Source organism: Penicillium canescens (genome assembly GCF_028828765.1).
Source record: "Penicillium canescens strain IBT 15451 chromosome Unknown utg000003l_segment0_segment0, whole genome shotgun sequence".
Lineage (NCBI taxonomy): Eukaryota > Fungi > Ascomycota > Eurotiomycetes > Eurotiales > Aspergillaceae > Penicillium > Penicillium canescens.
The window spans coordinates 242,140-268,789 of NW_026703965.1; the positions used below are offsets into that span (position 1 = coordinate 242,140).

The window sequence follows — 26,650 nt, forward strand, 5'->3', positions numbered from 1 at the left end:
AGGCCCGGGTCTACTCCGCCAGTCCCAGATTGTGGTTTTTGAGAGCACCTTCCTGGTCTGGAATGGACTGCATTTATTTGACTGGTTGCGTATTTGTATCGTTTCGGTTGTATAAGAGTTGGGCATATATTCGTACTGTAGGTCCGGTATCAGGCAGTCCATGATCGTTACATTGTGACTTTACATGTATAACTTGACTTTATTTTCCGTATTTTGGTCAAAATTGAGCATTGGCCTACTTAATAATTCCTGGAATATATATTACAGATCTTGGTCTGTGTTAAGATCGCCGTTGCCGTCGGAAGCTCAGCCCCGAAGATCTAGGATCATAGTTTCCCTTGAAAAAAGTACTAAATGTATGGTACATTAATTTTGATTATCTATTTCCTGCCGAACGGGGAACCTGAATTATATTCCTGGTGGTATTTTTGATACAGGTCGAGCGAGAGACTCGAAACATTCTACCACTCCACCTTGGTCATTGCACCATAATGTGATCGGATTCGGTTACAACTTGATATGAGAATAAACCCTGTATTTTATGGGCAGTTTGACACACAATGTGTTTGCATTCAAGGTTGAAATGGTAGAGGCGAGACTGCCAGAGTTTCATCAGACCCAGTAGCAATATAGCACAATCTCAGCATTGGAGACCTGAAACGTCTTCTTCTCCAAGTAAACACACATACTTTGGGGATCTAAACCTTCTTTTCATTATGAAGAATAATATTTCTCGCTATTCTCTAGGATCGCTCATTAAGAACCGAGCACCGAGCTACAGTGCATGTGAAGGGACGATCCTGATCTACATTCTTGAATAATATCTACTCCACATACTTTCCGTCGTCGATATAAAGCTAAATAAAAGACAAGCATGAATCAGGGCAAGAGTTATCACATGTTATGATTTGTCTTGTTTGCTACCCAACACCAGTAAATCCTTAACAGGCATCATGTTTGTTTTGAATGACCAACAGCCGAATCTGGGGACCAACCAGCGCTAAGTGCGCGTGATCAGCATTGAAAGCTACAGTAGACTCAGTTTCAAAGCCGTCTCCAAATAGTCGAGTTAGGTTGATGATACCGGTGCCCTAGATGCACGTACAGTATGCACATCACACGGATATGACGCCCAGACCGGGGCGGTTTGAAATCGACAAAGTCAAAAGGAACACCCAAAAAAGCAAAAAGAAAATGTGCTGCAATTAAGCCTCCGATAGATCTAATGTGTCAAAGATGTCACTAGCTCCACGCAAGATCCCGAGCGACCAGTTGCCGAGCAGCGTCCGTAAAAAGCAAGGTGAGATCGACTCGCTTTGTCTCCCGAATGGCGCCCCCGAATAGAGTTGGCAAGGCCCAGCTGCAGCTGCAGCACAGCCTGGTGTCACCTGTGTGACGAGGCACCGACCGGGGAGAGCACCAATGGGAGACATTCACTAGGCGAACTACGTGCATACAACAAACCACCCTCAGAGGAAAAGCAGAAGAACAAAGGTAGAAAAGAAAGTTTCTAGGCTCGGCTAATAACGAGTCCTATTGCGTACAGTAGCCCAGGATCAGGTAGTCATCAGGCATCTCTCATCACACGACCTGCAAGCCGTTCAACCGGTTCGTGTACACCGACTCAAGCACTGCCTCATTCCGGCTCGGTGCAGAAACCCTCCAGGTTTTAGAATTTTTAATTTTTTAATAATAATATTTTCCTCGCCACGTCAGATCCTGACTAGCACAGACCTTTTACATAGGCTGTTCCCGTGACCGTAGATGCATGCGGGCTGCGCCTATTAGTGCCCGACCCGTCTCCATCCCTGCTGATAGACGCGCTCCCGTGTGGGTAAAGGAGGGGTATGGCCTCACGATGAAATTCTTGAAAAGAAAGAGAGAAATTACCTAGAGCTGCAAGTCGGAAACAAGATTACATGAGACCAAGTAATAAAAAAAGAACAAAAGTCTCAGAAATGACCCGGTCGGAAATAGCGTTGGGTCCTTCGAAACAGGCGCTCAGTCCTTTCCTAGTTTTGAGGAAGACTAGCGCGTCCCCAGGACAAACGGCATCGAGTGGCCAGCAGCTTTGGATCGAGTGGGTCTGGAGATTCCGGAGAGGGTACGCTAAGAGAGCTAAGTCAAGCTGAACCGGCCACGCCAGAGAGTGGGGAGCGGAAAGACGCGGACGGCAATGCACTCGATTGGGTTCGAAAAACGTGGCCTGAAAGGGTAGTGTACAGTAGCGTGAAATTAGTGTATAAACTTGTAGGGGTGCAGGGATGTACTCCGTGTACTAAATGTGTACTATAAAAACGAAAGTCATACTGTAGGGCTAACATGCCACTACAGGAGACGCCAATATTTTACACTGCCACACTGCCCATAAAATACGAGTGGTATGGCCACATACCAGATGGCCATGCATAGATCGGCGGGAAGGCCGGAGCGGCCCGTGGGACAACCCCGAGTGTACTGTTACTGTATTCAGTACGAAGACCTCGGGATTGGCGACGGTCCACTAAATCCCGTACAACGTGGTTGTGGCTCCTAGGAACCCCCCCCTGTCAGCGCTGCGCTAATGCAGGTTACCTTGGCTCATGGGCTTTCCGGATCCAGTGCTACAGCCCTGGGAACTTAGGGCACTCCACCCCCTCTTCTGCCTGGATTCTTTTTTCCTTACTGGCTCCGCTCTTTTGCTTCGGCATGGGATTTCGTATCGGAAATGAGTGGCGAGTGGCCCAACTGAACCCCACTCTTTCAGCTGAAGTCTGATCGCCACACCCGAGGGACATTCACCGCTTGATTTCTCAAATCAAAACTAGACAAAACCTGATATACATGCAGACGCCCCGACCCGAGCCCATGTATCGCGGGGCCGGATGCGGTTGTGCGACTACGGTCCGAGGCGGTCCATAGTTACGCGAGAAAGAAGCGGTCGCCGTTCTCGGGTTCCTCACCGAAGACTGGTACCCTAAGAGAACCATGGTTCATTAATTACCCACAGTTATTCACCTCATACTGTACACTGTATACACACTATACACGGTACTGTCAGACTGGGTACTGGCGCCTCCCGTCTCCACTTCTAAAATCCCTGGCTTTTTAGGGGCTTTTCCAATCAAAAAATTCCCTTTCTTATAATTCTTGCTCACGTCATAATCGCCGAGGCTCTTCTCTTTTCTTTTTTTCTTCTTTTCTTCTTTTCCACCTTATTTCCTTTTTCCTCTTGCCTATTCTGGTTCCCCCCCCCCCTGGGAACGCGCTATGCTCGCTTTGCCCGAGTGAATATCCCCCTTTCATCCCTGTACTCACCTTCTCTTTCAACCATGTCGGGCCCCAACGACAAGCGGGAGGATCCGAATCGTCAGGATCCCCGCTGGAATCAGGACGAGCAGGCTCCCTATGTACGTGATGTGCTGACCGGGCTTTTGTGCTTTTGTGCTGATTAAAGAAAAGTATCCCCCGACCTCTTATCCTCCACCAGACGAACAACAACGTCCCTATCCGTACCCGCCTCAATACGCGCCTCCTGCCTACCAGTATCCAGGATATCAGGCGCAGTATCCAACTTCACAGTATCCGCCTCCACCCAACATGGCGGCCATTCACGGACAAGATCCCTACCGCCTGCCTCCGCCGCCTGGTGCCTACCGTGGAGATCCTTATGCGCCCCCTCCAGCACCTCAAGGCCCGTACCAAGCAGCAGCTCCTCGCCAGCGAACCGCCATTGCATGCCGATACTGTCGGCGTCGGAAGGTATGGGGGATTGGGTTGTTTAGGGAAATGATCGCGCGCTGATTCCAACCTAGATTCGTTGCTCGGGATTCGACACCTCAGCAGATGGACGGTGCAGCAACTGTGTTCGATTCAACCAAGATTGCATGTTCACCCCAGTCTCGTCGCAAACCCAGGCCTTTGTGCCCGCGCACGCCGCCTACCCTCATCTACGAAATGGACCGGCACCCGGTGTAGGGGGACGACAACCTGTCCTGTACGGCGCCCACGGGCAGCCACTGCCACCTCAGCAGCAGCCGCAGGGCCCCGAGACCACCCTTCCGCCGCCCCAAGGGATGTACTATCAGAACGGACGACCCCCATCGATGGTGCCCCGCCGCCCCTTGCGTCAGGTATGCCCGATCCGGTAAGGCCACCATTCCCTATCTAGCGCGAGAAGAAGGGCCTGATCTAACGATGCCACAGCGACACCGCCGAGGCTCGAACGGAGGATTCGAGTACCCTGATCCTACCAATTTGGCACCCGTGACTCCCGCTGGCTCCGCGCCCGGATACCAAACTCACACCACGCCGAGCCCTTACAACTATCCCCCTCCACCGGTGCACGATCGACGCACTTCACCGCAGTCGGCATATGCATATGATGCCCGCCACTCGTCCTCGCCGCACGGATCGCCCTTCCCACCCATGCAGCCTCACCAGGCACCTGTGACAACTCACTCGGCTGCCCCTCCGAGCAGTGCTCCCCCTCAGTCCAGCGCAACCCCTCAGCCAGGCGGTGTGACCCCACCCCCTACCTCTACACCTGGGGGCTCGCAGCGAGGCGGATTGAATGTGCGCGATATGCTCAATCCCGGTGATTCCCAGGGCCGATCCAGCACCGACAGCGACATGCTCAATGCACTGAACCGCCGCGGCCCGCAATAGCCATTTCTACGCGATCAATTCTAGGAAACTAGGGCGCAAAGAATGCGATTACGAGAGCGGTGGGGAAATAGTGTTCAATGGAATGAGATCGTGTGCTGGCCACACGGTCTGAGAGCCAGGTGTTGAGTGTTTGGAATTGAAAGGAAACATCTGTGGTTTTGTCGGACATTTGAGCTTGACGATCCATATTCGAAAATGGAACCCGAGCTTTCCCGATCTAATGAGACAGTCGGAGCAAGGGGATACTCGAGATACATTCCAGACGATTCCGAGCACGCAGGACGATTGAACGCGACAGCAACGTCACTCTCCGATCCGTTATGAGACCACCATACGCGAACCCACGAGCTTCACGAGCAACCTGAGAACTTGATACCAAGACTTCCAGACTCTTGGGCTCTGGTATTATTGGCATACGAATTTTTATTTCTATATCTTTTTTTTTCCCTTTTTCTTCCGTCATTATCGTTCGATATCTGTTTAATTGCAGATCCAATTGGGTCTGCGAGGGGGTTCGATCTCATGTTTGGCTTCCCCCTGGATGCTCGCATGCCGTTCAACTCGAATTCCGAATTCACCCTCTCTCCGTCATCATCTTGGCATACATTTCCAGTATGACAAAACATCGCGTGTTTTCCAATTTCGGGTGGCTATTTGAGATCTTTGCATGCGTTCGGTTTCCATCCGCGTTTTCGCACTTGCACTATTATCGGCTTTTTTTATTGCTTTTCTCCCTATCTATCTTACATCGGGAAGGCATTCGTCTGTTTGAGGATGTATGTTTGGCCATCTGTTTCTTCGCGCGAGCGTCTAGAAGACCGGGGTCGGCTGTGTCATCATTTCTCCCTTGATTGTGATTTTGCACTGGGCCTGTTCTGATCTTTTTTTTTTTCCTGAGTATTTCTTTTTCTCTTTCCCTTACTCTTGACTGTCTTTTTCATTTTCCGTCTATCAAATGTCTGCTTATAGTTATATCCGGGAGGCTGTCTGATCAATCTTTCTGCTATTCAGTTATTGCATGTTTCTTGCCCGCTCTTGTTCCTGCTACTACTGTTACCGTTACGTGTTCCATGTTTCTATCGTTTGGACCTGTGTCCCTGAGCGCTTTCTGATGAAATTCCATTATGCGACTTATATCGATATTGATACGTCTTCTATTCGCTTTCGAGTCCGACTCGGATCTCGAATCTCGGATCTTAGGAGTTCTTCCCTTAGCGCGTCTTACATATGGGTATTAATTTTTTCGTGCAATTCCCTTGCTCGTCTATTAATCGCTTTTTTCTCTCTGAGAATGCAAAGTTACATGGGCCCAATGGCTCTAGCTCTGGCCCTGGCTTCGGGATTAGACTGGACTGTGTGGCTTGCTGCATCCTGCGAGGGAGGCAGCTGCATAATGGAAGTCAAGTGTCGCATTCAATACATGTCCATTAGTGGAGAATCTGTGCTGCGTCTAGATTGCCGAAGATCTGCAGCTGCGCCTGCATTTGTGTAGCCAAACCATACGCTTGGGCTGGTCGTCAGGACAGCCACGTGACAAGCCTTAACTTCTGAGGATCCGTAGAATGCGTTGCGGTAAGGTGATGCAGTTGGAAAGTGATTTGGATGGCTACTATAGCTATCGAATTGAATCTACTACATGCAAGTAAGACTTTGATCAACAACTTTCAGTTTAGTTGTCACGTTCATTTTGTTACAGAGAAGGAGAAAGAGGGTTGGTTGGGGGCTAAACCGGGTGCCATCGAAGCTATCTTCCTCTCAAGCATTATGCATTACTAGTCCAGTGTCTTAGATACAAGTATAAGAAGCAAGGAAAGGAAGCAAGAAGTGACTATGCTGGAATTGAGATGATTAAGAAAATCAGTAAGACCAACAGAACTAGATACTTAACAAAAAGAAAAAGTGGGATCACAAGCAAAAAGAAAGGAAATCGAAGTAGAGACTATGGAAGCGACAAGCAAGACCTGCCTTAAGATGGATTCTTGGTCTTGCAATGCGATGTGAAATGAGCGTGGAAGGTGTAAGACAAAGAGATGCAGGGAATGAGCTTTTGCAGTGCTAAAACGCTAGGGTGTTGACGAGCGTGACGTTGAAAGTGAAAGGCAATAGCTGGTTAACAGGGCGGCTGATAAACAGACGGTTTGGAAAGGAAGGATATTAACGGGATCGATCGTGTGCTTGTTCATGGTTGGGGATAGAGTCCAGGACTTGGGTCATCTTCTTTGCGCGAACAGGATCCTCGACGGTCATACCTCGGCGCTTGAGGGTATTCTCCACAGCTTCGACGACCTGGTTGAAAGAGGAGGCGGCACCACGCTCTTGCTTGAAACGGGCCACGCCGAGATTGCCTTCCAGACCGTGTTCGAGAACGGTATAGAACTCGGCAGTGAATTCGACTTCCCGTAGACGCAGGACTGGCATATGGTGAGTGCTACGGATAAGGAAGTGGGAACAGAGAGACTCACAGTTTGCTTCGCTGACACGACCGTGAACGACGCTGTTGGACTTGTCGAGCCACACATCCTCCATGCCATAGTCTCGCCATTCACGAAGGAGCTTGTATAGCTCTCTGCGGCCTTTCTGCTTCGAGCAGTTGAGAGCAATCACTCGGCTCGCAGGCTTGATCTGGAAAACCCGTGCAAACCAGTTGTGATTAGCGACCGAGCGACGCTTGTTGCGGAAGGGGTGCTGATGGTCACCAGCGTCAAAGGAGCTGTCGGTGTCAGGCATTCCGTTGGAAACTATGGAAGATTGTCGTTTGTCCTGAGGAGATGTGGCTGGCTTTTCGGTCTCTTGCTCTGTACGTTGGTCAGATTGGGAAGTCGGGATGTCTGTATTAATGTACTCACCATTGAAAGTTTCTTGCATGTTCTTAATAGATTTCTTGGGCATAAGCTTCTTGAAAATACCACCGGTAAAACGATCCATAGATGTCTTGCGGGTGGGAACCCGTTGAGTGCTCTCGATAGGAGCGGAGGTCGGCTCCAGAGTAATGGGCTTGTGTACTGTTGTGCCTCCGCTGGGAAAGATCGGGTGAGAGTCCTTGGGTGGCAGAGCCGGTGGAGTATCCGAGACCTGGGAGCGGTGCTTGAACCATGACCATTTCTTGCCTTCCCCGCGTGTGTTGTTCCGCCTGGGGGATAGAGGCACTTCCTCAATGGGTGCCAAACCGCCAAAACCAAACGCAGGAGGAACCTGTCTCGAGCCAGTAGAGAAATTCCGATTGGCAGCTGACGGCGGGCTGTTGGCGAAGTCATGAACATCCGATGACAAAGGCTTGTCAGACTTCTTCTTGCGGATGGTCAAAGGTTTGACTTCTTCCATGGAGCGGAAGGAACTGTGAGGCACCATACGGATTGTGGTCTTGACATCGCCACTCTGGGACGTAGCAGCCGAAGTTCGGGGCTTTTGCTTGCGTCGAGAGCTAATATCGCTCAGGCCAGTAGGCCTGGCGAGTTCTTCGCTGATAACGGGCAGAGAAACGTCGTGTGGAGCAGACACGAAGGGATCATGGAAGGAGACTTCTTCCGGCTCTCTTCGAGTAGCATTCACAGCTTCGTATTCTTCAATCAAGCGATCGAAATGGTTCAGTACGCCGGTTATGTGGGTAGTTGTGCTGTCCTTTCTTCCCTGGCTTTGTTCAACCAGCCTGCGGCGAGTCTCTGTGAGCTCCTTGATACTGTATGACCGTGGTGCATCTTTGGGTGTTTTGGAGACAGGCTTAGTAGCAGATACTGGACGGTTCTCTGGGGTCACCATCGACACGGGAGTCGCTGGGGTCTCATACCCGGAACCAGCGCTAGCAGTGCGGATGGTTGAAACGGAGCTGCCATTGAATGCCTCCTCGCAGATTTGACTGAGCTCATGTGACACTTTTCTCGTATCTTCCCTCCAAGTGTAGTCCGAATCCCGAAGCTTGCGCACATGGCGCAGGCTTTTCACCTGTGGACCATGCGATCGAACCACAGTTGGCTGAGCTGGTAGAGGTGGGCTGCTCGGCATATCAGATAGATCGGCAACATCTGCCATGATTTGTAAGCTACATGTGCTAGGTGACCGCTTAATCTCATTCTGCTGAGTAGGTGCTGCTGTCTTTCTGCGTTTGGGCTTTGCAGTTGCGGAGCTATTTGAGCGATTGCGCGCGTGGCGGAAAGAGACATTTCGGCGGTAGCTGGCAGAGTGTGGTGTCAATCCACGGATACGAGAACTGGAATGCGGTACTCGGGAAGAGTGGAAAGACTTCATGGAGCTGGGCTTGTGCTTTCGCTTTTGAAGGATAGTGAATGGTGACCCTTCGGGTTCATCCGCATCCTCCAGTTGCTCTTCCTCAACCTCTGCAATTGAGGGGGAGGCTTTACCACCAGCGAGGATTCGCCCTCAGTGGATGGCCGGTGGATAGTGATTTGAGCATACTGTGGCTCCGACGCTACCGCATGCTTCGGTGATCGGTATGGATCATAGCTCTCCGTGGTCCCAGAGGACATGGGTTCTTTGAAAGAGCTCATTCGCCGAGGGAATTCCTTGACGGGAGTGTGCTGAGCACGGCGCTTGGAGTTTCCTTGACCAGACTGGCTACGGCCTCGGCGAGCTCTGCCCCCAGGGCGAGCGATGTGATGGTAGTCACTCGCTGAGTACTCAAGGGGTTGTCCTTGGTAGTTCTCCAATTGCTCATCTCTGAATTTGACCAAGGCATTGTAGAACATCCTTTCATGGGTAGGCCTTTATCGTGGTTAGCTGGAAAATGTTTGGATGAGAAGGATGGGTCACATACTCGATACACAACAGACGCTGGATAAGGTCTTCCGGCTTCACATCATGCCACAGAGTCTGGAGATTTCGCAGGATATCCAGGTCAATGTCTTGTTGACAGGACAATGTCGGTCCGCAGTCCTTGACGGACAAGGGGGGTGGAGGCCCAACATAGTGGTTGACCATGGCATTGTGCAGCTTTTCATATTTTGTCAAAAGAGGATGCAACCAGATATTCTGCATAGAGATTCGGTCCTCCGGTCGCTTTTGCAAGATGCGTTGGATCAGATCGGCTGCCTCGTCACTCAACTCCGGAGGAATGATGTAGTCTCCCTTCTTTACCAGACGCAAGGTATTTCCAAGGTCACCTCCATCGAAAGGCAGATAACCAGTCAAGAGAGCGTAGAGAATGATACCACAGCTCCACATGTCAGCCCTGTCACCACGGTACTTTCGTCCGTAGATAATCTCTGGTGCTGCATAGTGAGGGCTACCACATGAAGTGTTCAACCAGTGACCGGCAGGCTGAAGGGCAGCCATTCCGAAGTCAGCAAGCTTAATATTGTGGTTCCCATCGAGAAGGATGTTCTCGGGCTTCAAATCACGATGGCAGATATTGAATCGGTGGCAATACCCAAGTGCGGCGATTATCTGGCGGAAGAGTCGAACAGCTTCTTCCTCGGGGAGAGGTCCGTTGTTGGAAACGTAGTCGAACAATTCACCTCCCTCAACGTACTCCAGGACAAGGTATCTATCTCATGTTAGCTGATTGGCCATGGTAAACATAGTCAGTACGAACAGTTCTCCTCGGTTCTCCCAAACGTCATATAGGCTGATCACATTAGGATGTTCAATCAGCTTCATGATAACTACCTCACGCTCAATTCCACAGGGCATCTGTCGGGTGGTGGAGTTCCCCGTGAATCGACTCGCGTTTCGATCCATTGCTGCAATACTTTCACTTTGAACCATGGCAGCTGATTTCTTCGAAACGATCTTGATAGCAGCGGTATTGCCGGTGACAGCGTGCTTGGCGAATCTGACGCGACCAGTGGCACCTTTGCCCAGGTCTTTTCCAAGATGCCATGGTCCAACATGTGTCTTTCTCTTCCCTTTATTCGACAGCAGAGAGGCTGCAGACATCACTGAGCTTCGGGCCGAGCCAGGCTGGATATCAGTGGCTACAGACAGTCGTTGGTTCTCTTTATTGGTTTGTGGCGTGGGATTCATCATGAAAGACATCCTGTCAGGTGTCTTCAGCTGTTCTGTCTCCTCTATTGTGACGCACGGCGTCTCTGATTTTGGTGATTTGGAGTGGTTGATGCGGCTGGACACATCTGTCAGGGGCTGACGCCTCCTATGAGGGTCATTAACATCCAGCATTATTTGATCCATTGTGTTGGTGTGAGACGTGATGGGGACTTGTCAGTAGGTATGTTGCTAGGATTAGTTGTCTATATCACATATGGTTAGCTGGGACGAGAACAACGGTATTGACGCAACGCACGAGATGCAACAAGAAACATCAACACTGAAAGGTCAAAAACAGAAGCTTTTATGAAACGATGGGGGCCGGCAGTCTCTGGAAAGTGAAAAGAGTGACAAGTGACTGATTAATGCATCTCGAAATGGTAACAGCGCAGCGAAATAGCGAACGGCGGACGGCGAACGAAAGACGATATTCCAGATAGTCCCCAAGAGGAGAAGCAGAAGGAGGAAAGGCTGTCAGTGAGAATCGAGGCGGTTTGGCATGCCGGTGTTGCGGAATGAGGATTCCTTCCCTGGCTATGGAATGTCACTTTCACCACCCAATTACCCGGTAGGTACCTACGTGCTCCGAATCGGACTGTTTACTTTTCTTGTTTTGTCTCTTTTGCATTACTACTGGGTGTTATCACCGTTTGGGGTCGCTCTCAGCAACCTTAAACTATACTGCCTAGCCTTTGTGGATTGTGATACTCACGAACTTATACCCATGAACAGCACAATTTAGACGGCATATAAAATTACAAAAGCAAGAACCAAGCGTTCCCCGGGCAGTTTCAAATCTACGGCTGTTTGTTTCCAATGGTGATCGAAGCTGGGGAAGGTGCGTATGCATTCCACTCCAAATTGAACCTCAAATGAAGGGGGAGGGACAGGAGCAGATCATCTATAGCCTTATCACTGTTTATCAATTGGAAAGGGGCAATCTTCATTCACATTCCATTCCCCTGAGAATCAGAAATCCTAAGATCTGGTTTCTTGGAGACCAGTTAAATCCAGGTCCAGATAGAAAGCTTTATAGGACCAGGATAAGACAGCCATTTAATCTGCATCCTGTGTAAAAAGGCTTGACTCGAGGATCGATAACCTAAGATTGAGCTATTTTATCAATGGAGTTATCTCTATATTTAGAAATTGAGAATAGACTATGAGCTTTCGGTGCCTTCTTACCAGTGCTGCTCGCCAAGAGAGATATTGTTCATATCAACTGCCTCCACCAACCAGTACTCCTCGCAATTAGCTTCTAGTCATATTTGCAAATTACTTTCTCTTGCCATATAATTGCTTATATTTCTCATTTACCAAAGGTCCTGTTCTTCGCTCCACAGGACGCGTCCATCGTCTTCTGAATGCATAGCAAACCTCCATAACAGTACTATCACCCCAAAAAGGACACAGCTACTTTTGAAATTGACAGTTCAATCCGCGCTTCCAATTTTTTCTGTCATTAATGCAATTAAACAGTATCTGCGATTAAGGAAGGAGACTCGGTTGCAGAACCACGTTACAGTGCATGGTCAGAACGTTCAACAGACCACTCACTACGTCACATTTTTGCGACTTCAGTAGAAAGATTGAGGGATCTCCAAGAGAAATTAAAATCCCCCTGGGCGAGGCATGCTCGTAGGTGCCCAGGGCGCCGCACAGACAAACACTACAGGGGTGCAACAACGCAAGGGATGAGACCTCCGTCACCCTTCTTTCGACCACATGGTCTAGTCAAGGTCAAAGCAAAACGGACTCGTGACTTAAATGTGTATGCCCTATCTGCTACGCTGCTTTGACTTCTACTGTGACATCTCGGTAAACGGCGGTCCAAGGTCTACCGTCGTGGGAGTTCCGGGGTTGCGGGGTTGGGTATAGTTACCATTCTCACTTTTGATAGCAGATTAAAGGCAAAAAAGTTTAAGGCTTGCTAGGTTAGCTCGGTGGCTGCATTGGCACCGGTGATTGGGGCATGTGCAGGTTCTCGCTCTCTAAGACAAGCAGTAACAGTCCTTGTGGCACATTACAAGTAAAAGTTTTATAGCCGCAGAAACCTCCCTAGCACAGATACGCAATGAAAGTTTGATGGCTTTACCCCAATCATCCACCTATTAAGCGTGGTGTTAGCTCCACCAGCCCTTTGCGGTCAACTCGATGCCTATTGACTTGAACCCAGTCAAAAAGTTCTTTTACGAAACCACCAATAGAAAAGACGCCGTACAGTAGTTCTAGAAATCAATTCATATTCATACTATTCATTAACACTGATAAAGGCCAATTTATTAATCTGGACATGTAGTTTTAGGTGCTGGCTATGTATCTTGTGAGGCTGTTGGAGATTATATATCTTACTCTGGCATCCATTGCACCTGGCTGAAAAGAAGTCAACCTTGCAAATATACCAAATTAGTACCTACAGTAGCCAAGAAATAAACTAAATAACAGTAGGGTCAAAGAAATACATTAAAATAAATATTTTCCAAGCTCTATCACGCATTTTGGTTAGGGGCGCCAAGACCAGTCACGACTTTGAACTTGTAAACAATCGCCTTCCACTTCCTTTCTGCTCACAGCCAAGACACAAATACCCAAACAAAGATTTAATGCAGTTTTACTTCATCCCTGGACTGATGTTGGATACTAAATATATGCGCTCCCTCCGTGCGATCACCCGTAACGCGTCAAAGACATCAGCAGCTCAGTCTACTTGATGTAACCCTGCAAATTAAACCACCCGCCTCTTTCACTGACCGCACTTTCATAAGTCAGACTTTGGCCGGGCAAACTACAATACTAGCCGGTTCTAGCCTCTGTGACTAGTGCTTACAAGCGTCCAAGCCGATTTCAGCAAACGGTCGCGTCCACATATACGAGCTGACCAATCGATCTAACCAATGGCATACGCTAAATCTCGCAGTCCGACAGCAAGCCGTGCATATGGACCAGGATTCGCTGAGACCAAGGCCTTGACAACACTAAAAAGCAAGATGATACCAGCCTTGCCTCAGCCGAAGATCCATGTTGGAATCATTTCGACTTTCTTCCTACACCTTCCCGAGCAGTTCTGGCTATAAGCCATAACCAAGTCCAGTATGTGGTGGAAATTGCTCGGGCTGTTCGCCATAGGGAGCATAGCTCTCTCGGAGAAAGATCAACTCCCATTTGAGTCTGCCAACTTCGATGTCAGCGCCGCCCTTAACGACCTTGGTGTTGGTCTTTCAGAAATTTCAGCACTGAGCATGAGAGAATCGTCAACCGAGGAGGGATGCTCAATTGCCGTGAGTGAAATTGGACCTTACCCAATAATCAACTAACGTTGCCCAGTGTGGCAGCTTGATCCATGTACTTGGACTTGGAAAAGTCTCCAGCCAGGATACACAACCATACAAAAACTTCACCGATTCATTTTGGTCGACCCAACAAGGGGCAGTCGCACCACGATGCGTTATCCAGCCATCATCAAGCAAGGATGTCAGCATTATCGTGCTACTAGCTCGTCTTACTAACTGCCGATTTGCAGCCAGAAGTGGCGGCCATGCAGCTTTTGAGGGTGCTTCGAATATCCCCGGAGGAATCAGCATCTGGTTCAAAGATATGAATGAGATCACACTGAATGAAGACAAGTCAGTAGTTTCTATTGGACCAGGCAATCTTTGGGGCCAAGTGTATGAGACTCTTGAACCTCATGGTTTGGCTGCTGTGGGCGGCCGCGCCTCTAGTATCGGCGTGGGAGGTTTCATTCTCGGAGGTGGAATTTCATTCCACTCCAATCTGTACGGCTGGGCTCTCGATAATGTGCAAAGTTTTGAGGTAAAAACCTGTGATGCTAAAGGGTGAAGTCCTGCTGACCAACAACCGCTAGGTCGTCACCGCGAGTGGCGCTATTGTCACTGCCAGTGAGACTGAGCATTCTGATTTATACTGGGCCCTCCGAGGAGGCGGCAACAATTTTGGTCTGGTTACCAAGTTCAATCTCTATACGATTCCATACACAATGATGAGAGGGGGAGCTAGATCATTTGTTCAGGACCAGTTCCCAGAAGTCATTAATGCGTTTGTGAATGCTGTCAATGACGCACCAAAAGATGGGAATGCCCAGCAATGGCTGGCTTTCCTAGACTATCAGGGAACGAAAATCGCATCAGCTGAACTGACATATGCTAAAGATGTTGCCGACCCGGACATCTTCAAACAATACAGGGATATCCCTGCTGTCTCGGATACAACGACATCCAAAAGTTTGGTCCAGTATTGCAAGGATATTGAAGCCAGCAATCAAATTGGCCATCGCGAGGTATATTGGCCAATTGCAACACAGCTAAATGAAGAGTTTGCTTTATGGGCGGCTGAGGAGTTTTTCACGGCCTTACCACAAGTCGCGAATGTGACGGGCATACTCCCCGTACTTATCTACCATGCCCTGACAGAGCCAATCTTGGAAAAGATGTCCAAATTCGGCGGAAACGCATTAGGTCTTGATTCTTCCAAGGGCCCAGTCCATTTGCTACAAATCGCTTGCTGGTGGGACGACGAGGCGGACGATGACGCGGTCTATCGATTTATCAATAGCTACTGGGAAACCGTGCTTGAGAAAGCGCAGACCATGGGAATTAGCAATGGCTTTATCTACATGAATTATGGAAGTAAATTCCAGGATGTGATTGCTGGCTACGGAGATGCCAACGCGGCTCGCTTGCGGCACATTGCTTCAAAATATGATCCCAAGGAGATCTACCAGGCCCTTCAACCAGGATATTTCAAACTTGGACATGCCCCCAAAAGCTTTGTACCCAGGTCTTCTGGTGACACGGAATAGCGATGTGGTCGGTGGGGAGTAGAATAGGCCGACTTAGAATCAATTTGAAGCATGGTTTACGATGATGATCTCGTCAACATAGAAGAATACGATGATGCCGTCCGCTGCGAAGAGGCAGATATCTTCCTGCACTACCTGCAAGCCTAGAGATGTGAATATCTTAGACGCTTCTCGTTGCCATAGGCGTGGAGGTTTTCGTAAAGAGCTCTAAGAAGCTTCCAGCACTTGGCCTTGCCATCTTTGTCAAACCCTGGTGGTAATGAGACGTATACAATCTCATCTAGTAGGCTGTTGAGGAATGCGTTGACAGCATCGTATTGACGTGTGTCCAGATCGAATGCAGCGACCAGGGCGAATACAGCACGTGCGGTTCGCACTGCGAGAGTAGCTGAGTACTTTTTTCTGCCGTCATCCGTTGGAGATGAATGCTGCGGTCTGTTGGACGCTGTACTACCTCGAAGGTGCTTTTGCGAGTGAGTGTGTCAATTTCAAGGCCTGCGGCGACAAGAAATCCCTTATGATATTGATGATTGATCATTTCCTTCCAGTTCTGAGGCTCTGAAGGCAGATTATCGCGGTGCACGAGGTTATGAAGTTGAGGAGCATTTAGTCCTGTTGCGAACGCTGCTAACACACCTTCATGATAGTCTTCTGGCTTTTCTAGCGCGGCGGTAAATGCCTGGTCCACTGGTTTCCTCTTCCGTGCTCCAGTGACGATGTTTTGGTCCGATACATCTCCCACGATATCTCTTGGTGCTCTTAGACGTGCTGTCTCATGTTGTGCGGGCCCTCGATCCCCGGGAAATGTTCCTTGAGGTGGTTGTTGCGCCTGAGGCGCCGGCAGAAGCTGTGGCTCTGCCGAGGGTGTTAGAGACGGTGTGACCGTCTGTTGAGGTTGGCCAGGTGATTTCGGTGATCCAAAGGCATATTCCTGGCGTTGTACGTCCGGTATAGTCTCTGGTGACCGCTGAGTGCTTTCACTAGCTGGCTCGTGTGTTTCTGGCTGGTTGACACGCTGTGTGAGCTGCTCGATATCCTCATGCTCCCTTCACCGATTTCCCAAGGCATAGCTTCGATTACGTCGCTACTTGGTGGCTTTTCTAGCTCTTTAGGGTCATATCGTAGATTCTCATCGAATACTACGCCCCTGACTTCTCGCACGGCTCCTCTGTGCGGAAACCACACTCGCCAGATGTTCGACTTTTTTCTTAACCGCAATAACAAGTTTGGCTTTGCGAAGTCAGCAAAACTCCCAACTAGCCTTCACTACATCCGCAAGTCTGCGGTTACCCTCGCTGTTAACCATTCCGTCAAGTACTCTGCCATCCTCGCAGAGTCTCCACCTGACCTCTCTTCCGCTCATATGGAACCTGGGAATGTCTTTGATCTTCGACATTGTGGTACATTTGTCGGCTTCTCCTATCTCGCTCGCATGACCTTGGTCGACAGAGCCGCTGTCCCGCGTGTTCTGCCGAATACCCGTGTCCTTATGCCACAGCTTGACGACTACGAAATCGACGGCGAGGCACTCCAAAAGTTCCCGATCTGGTCGAAGGTCTCCTAAACTGGCAATATGCCTGATGCACCCCGTTTCTTCGTCGAACTGTTAGATGAATGGGTCTATCTAGTTACCAAGTTATTCCCTACCAAGCTCCGGGCTGCCGTTTGGAGAGTCGATTTTCCCCAAAACGGGGACGTTCGTCGCGACAGATTGAACCATGGGAAGCCAGTTATAGCTTGAATCTGTGGCATCCCATGGGTAGCAGGGCCATATGCTGACAGCAGTGGGGAACATTGCCGCTCAAGACAGACTACACTAAGGAATGGTGTTTCGGGGCCCGGGTTTCAAAGACTCCCTTTCATTTCGATGCCAAGGAGACTGTCGTTTGCTGGAACATCCTGGTTTACTTTGCTCGACAAATGGTCAAGGCGAAGGGCGCCGACGCATGTCTTTCGAGTAAACCAATATGCGTGTTGCTTCAAAGCCTGAACTTACCACATCTCATTCTATCGCCCCCGGATCTACCTCTCTCCATCTCTAGTCTGAACCATTTGATGACACTCTTGACATATCAGAATACTTTGTTATAATCATCCATCCGCCCTCGTTCCGGAGAGAATTTTCCCTCAAGCTAAACGTTGGTGTTCGTCAGTTCTATAACCCGACTCTTCACATCAGTATCTATGATTCTATCTATTATGGCATGAATAATCGGCTGCATAAGCGGTCTTGTGATGCCTCTTCAGTAGTCTTCTCAGATATAATTCTGTTTAGATGCCTCATCAGTTTTATAGGTGCACGGCAAAAAAGACGGGAAAAGGCTTGATTTGTGAAATGGACTATTCTAAGTATAACCTTTGAGGATTCAAAACCCGACGCCGTAACCTTTATAGCTCCTAAGTTGAAACAAAATACAATGAAGCAAACGACCAAGCCTAAGCAGCGGCTTCGACGTGGCGGCTCTTTGCTGCCACATCAGCAGCAAGAGCAGCGAGGGAAGCGCTCTGCAGGATATTGAAGATGGAGATATCGGCAGCGGCCAGCAGCACCAGCATGTTGCGCAGCTCGACAGCGATGAGTGAGTCAACACCGTAGCTGGCTGGCGTCTTGCTAATATCAATCTCAGCAACGTCGATCATGAAAATGTCAGCCAATTTAGCGGCGATGGCAGTGCTAATGAGACGGGCAGCGTCCTCACGCGAGCCAACCTCGGCCAGCTGCGTAGAGAGCGAAACACCAGCACCGGAATCTTCAGCTGCCAGTGCCGCACGCGACACCTTGGATTGGCGCTTCAGGTGAACGTAGCGAGCATCTCGTCCGAGCTGTGAGCCGCCATGAGCATCCCACTGCTGTCCCGGCGCTGTGTTGAGGCCGATAATAATCTGGCGGCGGCCGCCGAGCGGACGGGCCACAGCGGCGCCGAGGGCGCGCAGAACAGTTGCCTCGTCTAGCATGACGTAGTCACCAGACCTGCGTAGGCGCTCGGCCACCTTGGCGGTCTCGGCGACGTAGCCAACGTCGGAAATAGGACCTAGGTCGATAGAGACGCCCGGAAGTCCCTTCGACTGGCGCCAGTACGCCATGGCATCCTCGTAGGAACCGCCAGCCGCGTAGTTGGTCTGTGAGGCAATGCCTAGAATGCCCGAGACGGACGACAGCATGACGAAGAAGTCCAGCGAGCCGGGTGTCGCGAACTCGGTATGTAAGTTCCAGGTACCGTCGACCTTGGGTCGTAGGCCGCTATGCCAGTCGTCTAGCGTCATCTGCTCGAAGATAGCGTCGCGCAGAAGCATGGCACCCTGAATGATGCCGCGTACAGACGGGAATCCGTCGTCGGCACAGGCGCGTAGAGCTTTCGCTAGCTCGCTAGCCAGCGAGATGTCACAGCTGACAGGTTTAACGCGGCAGCCAGCAGAGTCGCGTAGCTCGCGCACAAACAGGGCGCCGTCGGTGTTTTGGTTTTCTGGCAAATCGATCTGGCCGGCGCTACGCGATAGCAGAATCAAATTCTTAGCGCCATGGGCGACCAGCCAGTGTGCGACGGAGCGGCCGATACCGCCGACACCGCCGACGATGATGTACGAGGCATCAGACCGGAGTCGGACTCGGGAGGCGGCGGCGACGTGATCTAGTCGTGGGACCACTGGAGCTTGTTCATCGGGCCCAGCCGAGAGAACAACCTTACCTGTGTGGGAGCCGGTCTGTATAAGCTTGAAGGCGGCCTGGACGTTTTGTATGGGGTGGACTGTGACGGGCTGGACGGGTCTCAAGACCTGCTGCTCGATGAGTTTGGCGACCTCACCGAGAACACGGTGGACATCGGCACCACGGCGTTGTACCAGCATTGGAATGTCTAGCGCCGTCATCGAAATGCCGCGAGAGAAAGATGCCAGCGCAAGCAGGCCGTTGGCTTCGATATCGCGCTTGCCGACCTCAACCAAGTGGCCGAGAGGTGCAAGGGCGTCGACGCTGGCCTGTAGAAGCGGGCCGGGCAGCGAGTTAAGCACGACATCGACACCGCGTCCGCCTGTGGCGGCTAGGACGGCGGGGCCAAACGAGATATCACGACTGCTAAAAATACGCTGAGTGGGGATGCCGTACTTGCTGCTGATGAGGTCGCGCTTCTCCGCAGACCCAGCGGTGACGAAGATCTCTGTCACCCCAAGATGCTTTGCTAACATAATGGCGGCCTGTCCTATAGCTCCAGCTGCCGCGTGAACGAGGATAGATTGTCCGGGTGTAAGACGGGCAGCATCAACGAGGCCGGCATATGCAATGGTGAAAGCTAATGGAAGGGATGCGGCATCTTCAAAGCTAGTGATGTTGTTGGGTATTTTGACGATGCTACCGTTCCAGGTGACGGTGACACTGTTACGGAGACAAGCGCTGCCATCTCCAGGTAGGAGGGCCATAACACGGTCGCCAACATTATAGTCACCCTTTGCCTGAGCTTCGGTACCAAGACGGGAGACAATGCCGGCGCACTCAAGACCCATGGCACGGTCTTTGAGCTGGCCTAAGGACGCCATGATATCGCGCGAACTGAGGCCAAAGGCCCGCGGCGTGATCTCGACGCTTTCAGGTGCCAGACTCTCATCTGTGATATCCTCGTCGTCATCCACAAACGCCAACGTATCCAGGTGCCCCGGGATACCGACCTCCAGCCGTAGTGGCCGGTTCTTTTGGAATAGGGGTTCCAGGGGGATGCTGGCTGCGGCATCGAGATCACCCCAGGTTGCTGTGAGCGGACCAGTGACTATATCGTTGTGCTCCTCGTCCTTGTAGATGCGCGGGACTAGCAGTACGCCGTTGCGCTCCGCATACTCGAACTCCGCGGGGCCGATCTCGGTCGCCAGGACGTCATCGACGTGACCGAAGCCCTGTTGGAGAACTTGCGCGATGGTCGAGACGGTATCCTCAGTGGTTTGCTTGACGCACGGGTCCAGGTCCAGGTAGAGGTAGCGCCGACCGACATATTCGTTTCGGAGGACGCGCAGGAATCCCTGGGCAAGCGCATGCTCGGGCTGCTCGCTGTCGACGGCACCGCCGGTCGTAATCCAGAGCAAGCCGCCACACTGCGTGATCATGGCGCGAAGGCCGTCAATACGTTCGGCGTCAAGATCGGTTAGTATGGTTGGCTCGTCGATTTCGCTGACAAAAATGCAGACTTTGGCTCCGTACGCGTCGAGGCTGCTCTCTTCTAGCACGAGATGTTCCACGGTAGTTTTGGTCAAATCTTGGATACGCTGGGAGAGGAGATCAACCAGACTAGCCGGCGAAGGTGTCTTTTTACTAGTCACCACAGCAAAGCCGCCGTGGTTGCTGGCACGGCTTAGATCTGGCTTCTGGTGCTCAGCGAGTGGCAGGGTGGACAAGACGGTGGTTGTGGCGTCGCCGATAGTAAGGTCAGCACCGCTGAAACCGGCTTCGCGAAGCAGGCTGTCCCAAGAAGACGTCAAAAGGGACGACGTTTCGGTAGGCAGTAATCCAAAGATAAACGAGATGTCAGCCTGGTCCTCATTCTGAGTCGTCTCTGCTAGCAGTAGCGTGCCGGCGGGCTTCAGAAGGCTGCGCACATGGGCCAAGGTGGCAGGTACATCCTTGGCCGTGCGCAGAGACTGGTAGAACACGACGATATCGTAGCTCTCGGGTGCAAATTTCTGCTTAGACGGGTCGCTGTCGATGTCGAGCTGGCTGAATTCAAGCAGATCGGCCCAATCGACTAGATCCGCCTGGGCATCTTCCAAGACGTCTGCCGAGGGCTCAGTGATGTGCCAGCTGGCCACCAGAGAAACTTTGGGCGTGCCGAGCGCCTCAAGGATACGTCGAGTGGCAGCACCACCAGTGCCGGCACCGACTTGCAGAACGCGCGCAGCCGGATTCTTGTGGGCCACTTTACGCACCAGCGTTGACAACTGTGTAAGCGACGGCGCTAAACGCACAGAGTGGGCATAGTACTTGTGCAGCAGCCCATCCTCAATCATAGCCACTAACGGGTTGATCTCGCCGAGAAGGATGGAGCCGATGAGGGGGCCAAGTCGGCAGATCAGCTCACCGTCGACGCTCTGCGAGGCCACGGCAGTTAGGTTCTTTTGGCGCTCTTCCGGGCCGTCTAGCGCCCATTTCAGGTTCTCGCCCTGGGCAACTAGTTGCGTGAGCCAGGTATGGTATTTGACGAGGTGCAGCTGCTCATCTTTCAGCCGGTCCACATCCTCGGGGGTGAGCGATTTGAGCGCCTCCTGAGCGAAGTAGAACACCGCACGGGAAAGATCCGTGATGATGGCCTCGGGAATTCCAACAGTCGGCTCCAGCTCCTTCTTGATATTTGCCAGTGCTAGCGGCTGCTGTAGTGACAAGTCGGGTCCCCACTCGACCTTACTGCAAACCTCTTCACCCCCCTTGTTAGCCGCGTCCTGGCGCGCTGTGGCGCCGCTGCCGCGCCCCAGGAAAACGCTAGCAAGGCCCTGGATCTCGAGAACAATCGCCCCGGTCTGGCTATCGACAACGGTGACATTAGCCCTGCCGCTCTGGGGGTCGTCGTGCGAAAGCGACGTGTCACAGCGCAAAGTGTGGCCGATTTCGCGGCTGATGTCGCTCGAGACCCACATCGCGTCGATCGACCGCGGTAGCTTGGGATCCTCCACCACCGCGCCAACGCCAGGCAATGCCGAGAAGAACGACACAACCACGGCATCTAGCGTGATAGGGTGCAGTACACTGTTCTGCGCGGCGGCCACCGGGTCTGTGTCGGCCGCCGACTCGTACCGGATCGTAATGTCGGATACTGACCGCGGCTCCCGGCCATCCTGTACGATCTTAGTCGTGTTCTGGAATAGTGGGCCGTGATACACGCCGAGGGCCCGTAGGTTGGCAAACATGTCGCGCGGGTCCTTGTGGCGCGTGTAAGCCGACAGAGGACGTAGGCCGGTCCGGTCGTTCTCCGGCTTCGTCTGCGCTGGGACTTTCTCTTCATCCCATTCCTCCTCCACGTCGGCTTTAACCAAACCCTGGGCGTGCAGCGTCCACCTGTTCTCGGGAGTGACCGTCGAAACCTCGAATCTCCGCCAGCCGCGCAGACCCAGTTCCCGCTCAGGAACGGGGCGAAGTGTGGTTCGGATCTCGACCCCATCACTGCTATCGGGGATCATAAGGGCCGCCATAAAGTCGACGTCGCGCAGGCGGAAGCCCGAAATCTTCTTCTGATCGTCTTCTCCCTTGGCCAGCTGGTTAGCGGCCTCGATGGCCAGGCACACATAGCCGGAGCCCGGGTACACAATGCTGCCCTGCACCATATGATCGCGGACCCAGGGCACCTCGGAGACGCGCACCGTGCGACGCCAGACGGCTGTGGCCGGGTCGTTCCCGGCAACCGGCATTCCCAGCAGATCGTGCGGCGGCTGGCTGCGTTCACGGATGGCGCGGTTGACGCGTGCCTCCTGCCAGTGCCGCATCGAATGGTTCCAGGGGTAGGTAGGCAGGTCAGTCAGCACGCGGGGCAGGTCATCGTCGTAAATATACGAGTGCTCGGATAATGATTTCGGGAAGTTGATCTCACTCACAACGAGCGGCACACCCTCGCGTAGCAGATTGATAGCTGCAGCGCGCATAGTGTTGCCAGCATGCTCGTTGCGCACTAGACATCCCCAGTAGGGCAGCTCGATGCCATCGAACTCGACGAGCGACATGATCTCGCGGATAGGTCCTCCCAGTGCCGTGTGGGGGCCAACCTCGAGCACCACGTCGATGCTGCGACCGCTGGCATCATCTGTCTCGCCAAGCACCATCTCCGTGAAGGCATCCACGAACTGCACCGGCTGCACTAGACTACCCACCCAGTGGTCAGGATCGGCGATCTCCTTGGCATCGGTAATCCGACCGCCTGTGACGGCTGATGAAAAGATTACATTGAGCTCCTCTCCTGCCCCGTTCAACTCTTTTGTGACTGTCCCCGCCATCTCTTTCCGCAGGAGCTCGCGGTAGGCGTCTGCCAGCGGGTCCATGTGGTGCGAGTGGTATGCCTGCTCGATCTTGAGTTTGCGCGCAAACACGCCATCCTCCTTGCACATTGCCTCGACGGCTATAACGGCATCGGCATCTCCCGAGACGGTGACGCTCTCCGGGCTGTTAACACAAGCGATCACGACTTTACCTACGTCGGCCACTCTGTCAAGGTACTCCTGCGCCTCCTCCGCACCAAGACCCACGGCCGCCATGCCGCCCTTAGGTGCTCCGGGCACCCGCAGTGACTCGTCTGCCGCTAGCACGGCACGGTAGTAGGCTGTTGCCATGGCCTGGCGGAAGGTCAGCGCGCCTACTGCGTAGGCCGCCGCGATCTCGCCCGACGAGTGACTGGTTACAGCCGCCGGCGTGATGCCCCATGATTTTAGCAGGCGCACTAGCGCGATTTGCACTCCCACGCACACAGGGATGCTGATCGATGTCGAGTGCACCCTCGTGGTCTTGGGGTCGCGTTGTAGCTCCTCCAACAGCGACCAGGTGGCGCCGATATCGCGTAGGTGCGTATCGGCCTCGTCGATAGACAGCCGGAATACCGGATATTCTGCTAGCAGCTCACGGCCCATGGCGTTCCACTGCGCACCCTGGCCTGTGAAGACCATGCCGATTCGCGATTGGGTAGTGGGAACCCGGCTGGGTTTAAACCGTGGCGAGTCAAACGCCTCGATGACGGCGTCGAGGGGCTGGTCTGCGCCTGCTTCCAGATGCACCTGGTGTGCTGCCACCCACGGAAAGCGCGTGCGGCGCTCTGTCAATGTGTAGCTGAGATCGCGCAGCAGCGTATTTGCAGCCTCAAAATTGAGTGACTTGTACTTTTCTAGATAACTCTTCATGTCCCCCACCATACGCTGACAGCCGCGCTCGTCGCGAGCGCTGAGAATCAAAACTTTGGTATCAGCCGTTTTGTTAGTGCTGCTGTTTCCGTTTTTATGGCCATTACCGTTCGAATGGCCGTTGCTAGTGCCATTTCCATTACTGGTGCCATTGCTGAGCGGGAAAGACACAGTGGGCGTTGAAGTCCACGGTTCGGCGCTCTCCATGATGACATGGGCGTTGGTGCCGCCGTAACCAAAGTTGTTGACTGACAGGCGGTTCGGTCCGTCGACGAGGCTCTCAGGCCACGGCTCTAGTGCGGTTACCAGCTTGAGGCGCCACTCGTCCAGCTTGACCTTCGGATTGGGCGTCTCATAATTAACGCTGGCGGGGATCAGGCCCTTTTCTAGGCACAAAACTCCCTTGACTATGGCGGCCAAACCCGAAGCAGCCTCGGTGTGGCCCACGTTGGTCTTAACCGAGCCGATGCGCAGGTAGTGCGCCTCATCACGGCCTCCATCACCGTTGTCGTCGACGCCGCTAAACACGTTGGCCATGACCCCTGCCTCGATAGGATCGCCAGCCTGTGTTCCAGTGCCGTGGGCCTCAAAGTACTGTGTGCCGCGTGGATCAAGGCCGGCGCGCCGGTAGCACTCGCGTATAAGCGCTTCCTGGGCGGGGCCAGATGGTGTCGTGATGGTCTCTGTTTTTCCGTCCTGGTTAAGCGCCGTCTCACGAATGACAGCGCGGATGGGGTCGTTGGCGGCCAGAGCGTCCGACAACCGTTTGATCACAACTGTGGCGACGCCCTCACCACGGCCGTAGCCATTGGCGCGACTGTCGAACGCGTATGACCTGCCGTCCGGCGATAGCATGCCAAGTGAGCCGATGGTCTTAAACGGTTCTGGGCCTACCATCAAGTTGACGCCGGTCACCACGGACATGTCGGCCTCACGGCAACGCAGGCTTTGCACGGCTTGGTGCAGCGCCACTAGCGTGGTCGAGCAGCCAGTCTCGAGCGTCATGCTGGCACCGCGGAAATCGAAAACGTGCGAGATGCGGTTTGCCGCCATCGGTTTCCACGTGCCTATTGGCATGAATCGCGGCGGCTTGTCTTCGTCTCGCGCCAGACCCTCGTTGTATTCGTGCGTGAAGACGCCAGCAAAAACGGACGTCTGTGATCCAGCCACTTGCTGCAGTGTAAGGCCGGCTTGATCGAACTTAAGTTAGAGAGGAGGGCCCGAACGAATTGTAGCAGGGCAAGTAGTATACACTCACCATTTTCTAAGGCCTCGAATGTCGACTCGAGTTGCATTCGGAATTGTGGATCGAGCGCCTGTGCTGTCTCCCCGGAGTAATTGAAGAATGCAGCATCGAAACATCCTATATCACCGTCAAGGAAGTGGGCCCCCTTGACGTGTGTCTGTTCTGTTGTTAGCACTCGGACTTGCTGTTGGTATATCCTAGGTTGACTTGCCGTGCTAACCCTCTCATTGTTAGGGTGGTAGATTCCTTTTAGATTGAAACGGTCCTCTGGTATCTCACTCCAGCCAGTCTTTCCTGAAACCAACAGATCCCAGAGCTTGTCTGGGTCATTGGCACCACCAGAGAACTTGCAGCTCATACCGATGATGGCAATCGGCTCACTGGCCCACTCGCTGTCGTCCTCCATTTTTGTCTAAAGCGGTCAGATGATTGGACTTGTTCACTGATAATGTAGATGCTCAGTTACTCTCAAACAGAGCTAACAGTTTCGTCAAGTTGAAGAGCTGTAATGTGTGAAGATTGTGAAAGATGGCTCTAAGTTCTATACCCAATTCGCTTTTATTTGAACGCCAATTGTATCGCACAGTGCCTTATTCTAATGGGGATTATTTATTCAGCTTTGAAGACGATCTAGCAATACGGACTTCAACCTTCATGGGTGAAGCTCCATTCTCAAATGATCAATTCCCCGAAGCAGCGTCGGAAGAGGTTACTTCCAGAGAAATTGGTGATACGGGGTATTAAAAGTCCGCCGGGGAGTTACCAAACTGGCTATCCTCAACTGGCTTGGTCTGTAGATCTGAGCTCGCACCCTTCATTTTCTAAAATTATAGACCCGTGAGAGGTCACAGCTAGGCTATTGGTCTGACTAGGTTGCAATCGCGCACGGAGAATCTCTACATGGGCGGACAATTAATCGACGACGTTAGGCAATGAGATAGGCAGACAATCACTGTACGCAGATTCATAACTGATTTATTCTATAATCATACAAGCTTCAATTAGGAGGGTTTAAATTTCCATCACATCGTAATTCACATAAAGTAGAGTTAGTCAGATAAATTGATCTAACTACGCAGTGCTACCAACCTATG

At 52.1% G+C, this 26,650-nt stretch overlaps 6 protein-coding genes across 6 annotated transcripts; 4 read left to right on the forward strand and 2 right to left on the reverse strand.

Annotated features, from left to right (window-relative positions):
- Positions 1–3,311: 3,311 nt before the first annotated feature.
- Positions 3,312–4,647, forward strand: N7446_003541 (Zn(II)2Cys6 transcription factor domain-containing protein; the record flags this gene model as incomplete). Its single annotated transcript, XM_058512290.1, has 4 exons — positions 3,312–3,389; positions 3,442–3,741; positions 3,795–4,112; positions 4,186–4,647. The coding sequence occupies 4 exons, from the start codon at positions 3,312–3,314 to the stop codon at positions 4,645–4,647; spliced, it is 1,158 nt and encodes a 385-aa protein (XP_058373619.1).
- A 2,154-nt stretch (positions 4,648–6,801) lies between these two features.
- On the reverse strand, positions 6,802–10,788 carry N7446_003542 (serine/threonine-protein kinase; the record flags this gene model as incomplete). Its single annotated transcript, XM_058512291.1, has 6 exons — positions 6,802–7,058; positions 7,110–7,442; positions 7,494–8,976; positions 9,003–9,363; positions 9,416–10,144; positions 10,193–10,788. The coding sequence occupies 6 exons, from the start codon at positions 10,786–10,788 to the stop codon at positions 6,802–6,804; spliced, it is 3,759 nt and encodes a 1,252-aa protein (XP_058373620.1).
- Positions 10,789–13,538: 2,750 nt separating this feature from the next.
- Positions 13,539–13,718, forward strand: N7446_003543 (uncharacterized protein; the record flags this gene model as incomplete). Its single annotated transcript, XM_058512292.1, has 1 exon — positions 13,539–13,718. The coding sequence occupies one exon, from the start codon at positions 13,539–13,541 to the stop codon at positions 13,716–13,718; it is 180 nt and encodes a 59-aa protein (XP_058373621.1).
- Positions 13,719–13,736: 18 nt separating this feature from the next.
- Positions 13,737–15,460, forward strand: N7446_003544 (FAD-binding oxidoreductase; the record flags this gene model as incomplete). The annotated part of the gene is made up of 3 exons (XM_058512293.1): positions 13,737–13,922; positions 13,969–14,454; positions 14,507–15,460. 3 exons carry the CDS (start codon positions 13,737–13,739, stop codon positions 15,458–15,460), a joined length of 1,626 nt encoding a protein of 541 aa, XP_058373622.1.
- A 1,363-nt stretch (positions 15,461–16,823) lies between these two features.
- Positions 16,824–17,024, forward strand: N7446_003545 (uncharacterized protein; the record flags this gene model as incomplete). The annotated part of the gene is made up of 1 exon (XM_058512294.1): positions 16,824–17,024. One exon carries the CDS (start codon positions 16,824–16,826, stop codon positions 17,022–17,024), a length of 201 nt encoding a protein of 66 aa, XP_058373623.1.
- Positions 17,025–17,896: 872 nt separating this feature from the next.
- Positions 17,897–25,962, reverse strand: N7446_003546 (uncharacterized protein; the record flags this gene model as incomplete). Its single annotated transcript, XM_058512295.1, has 3 exons — positions 17,897–25,500; positions 25,569–25,713; positions 25,777–25,962. The coding sequence occupies 3 exons, from the start codon at positions 25,960–25,962 to the stop codon at positions 17,897–17,899; spliced, it is 7,935 nt and encodes a 2,644-aa protein (XP_058373624.1).
- Positions 25,963–26,650: the final 688 nt, after the last annotated feature.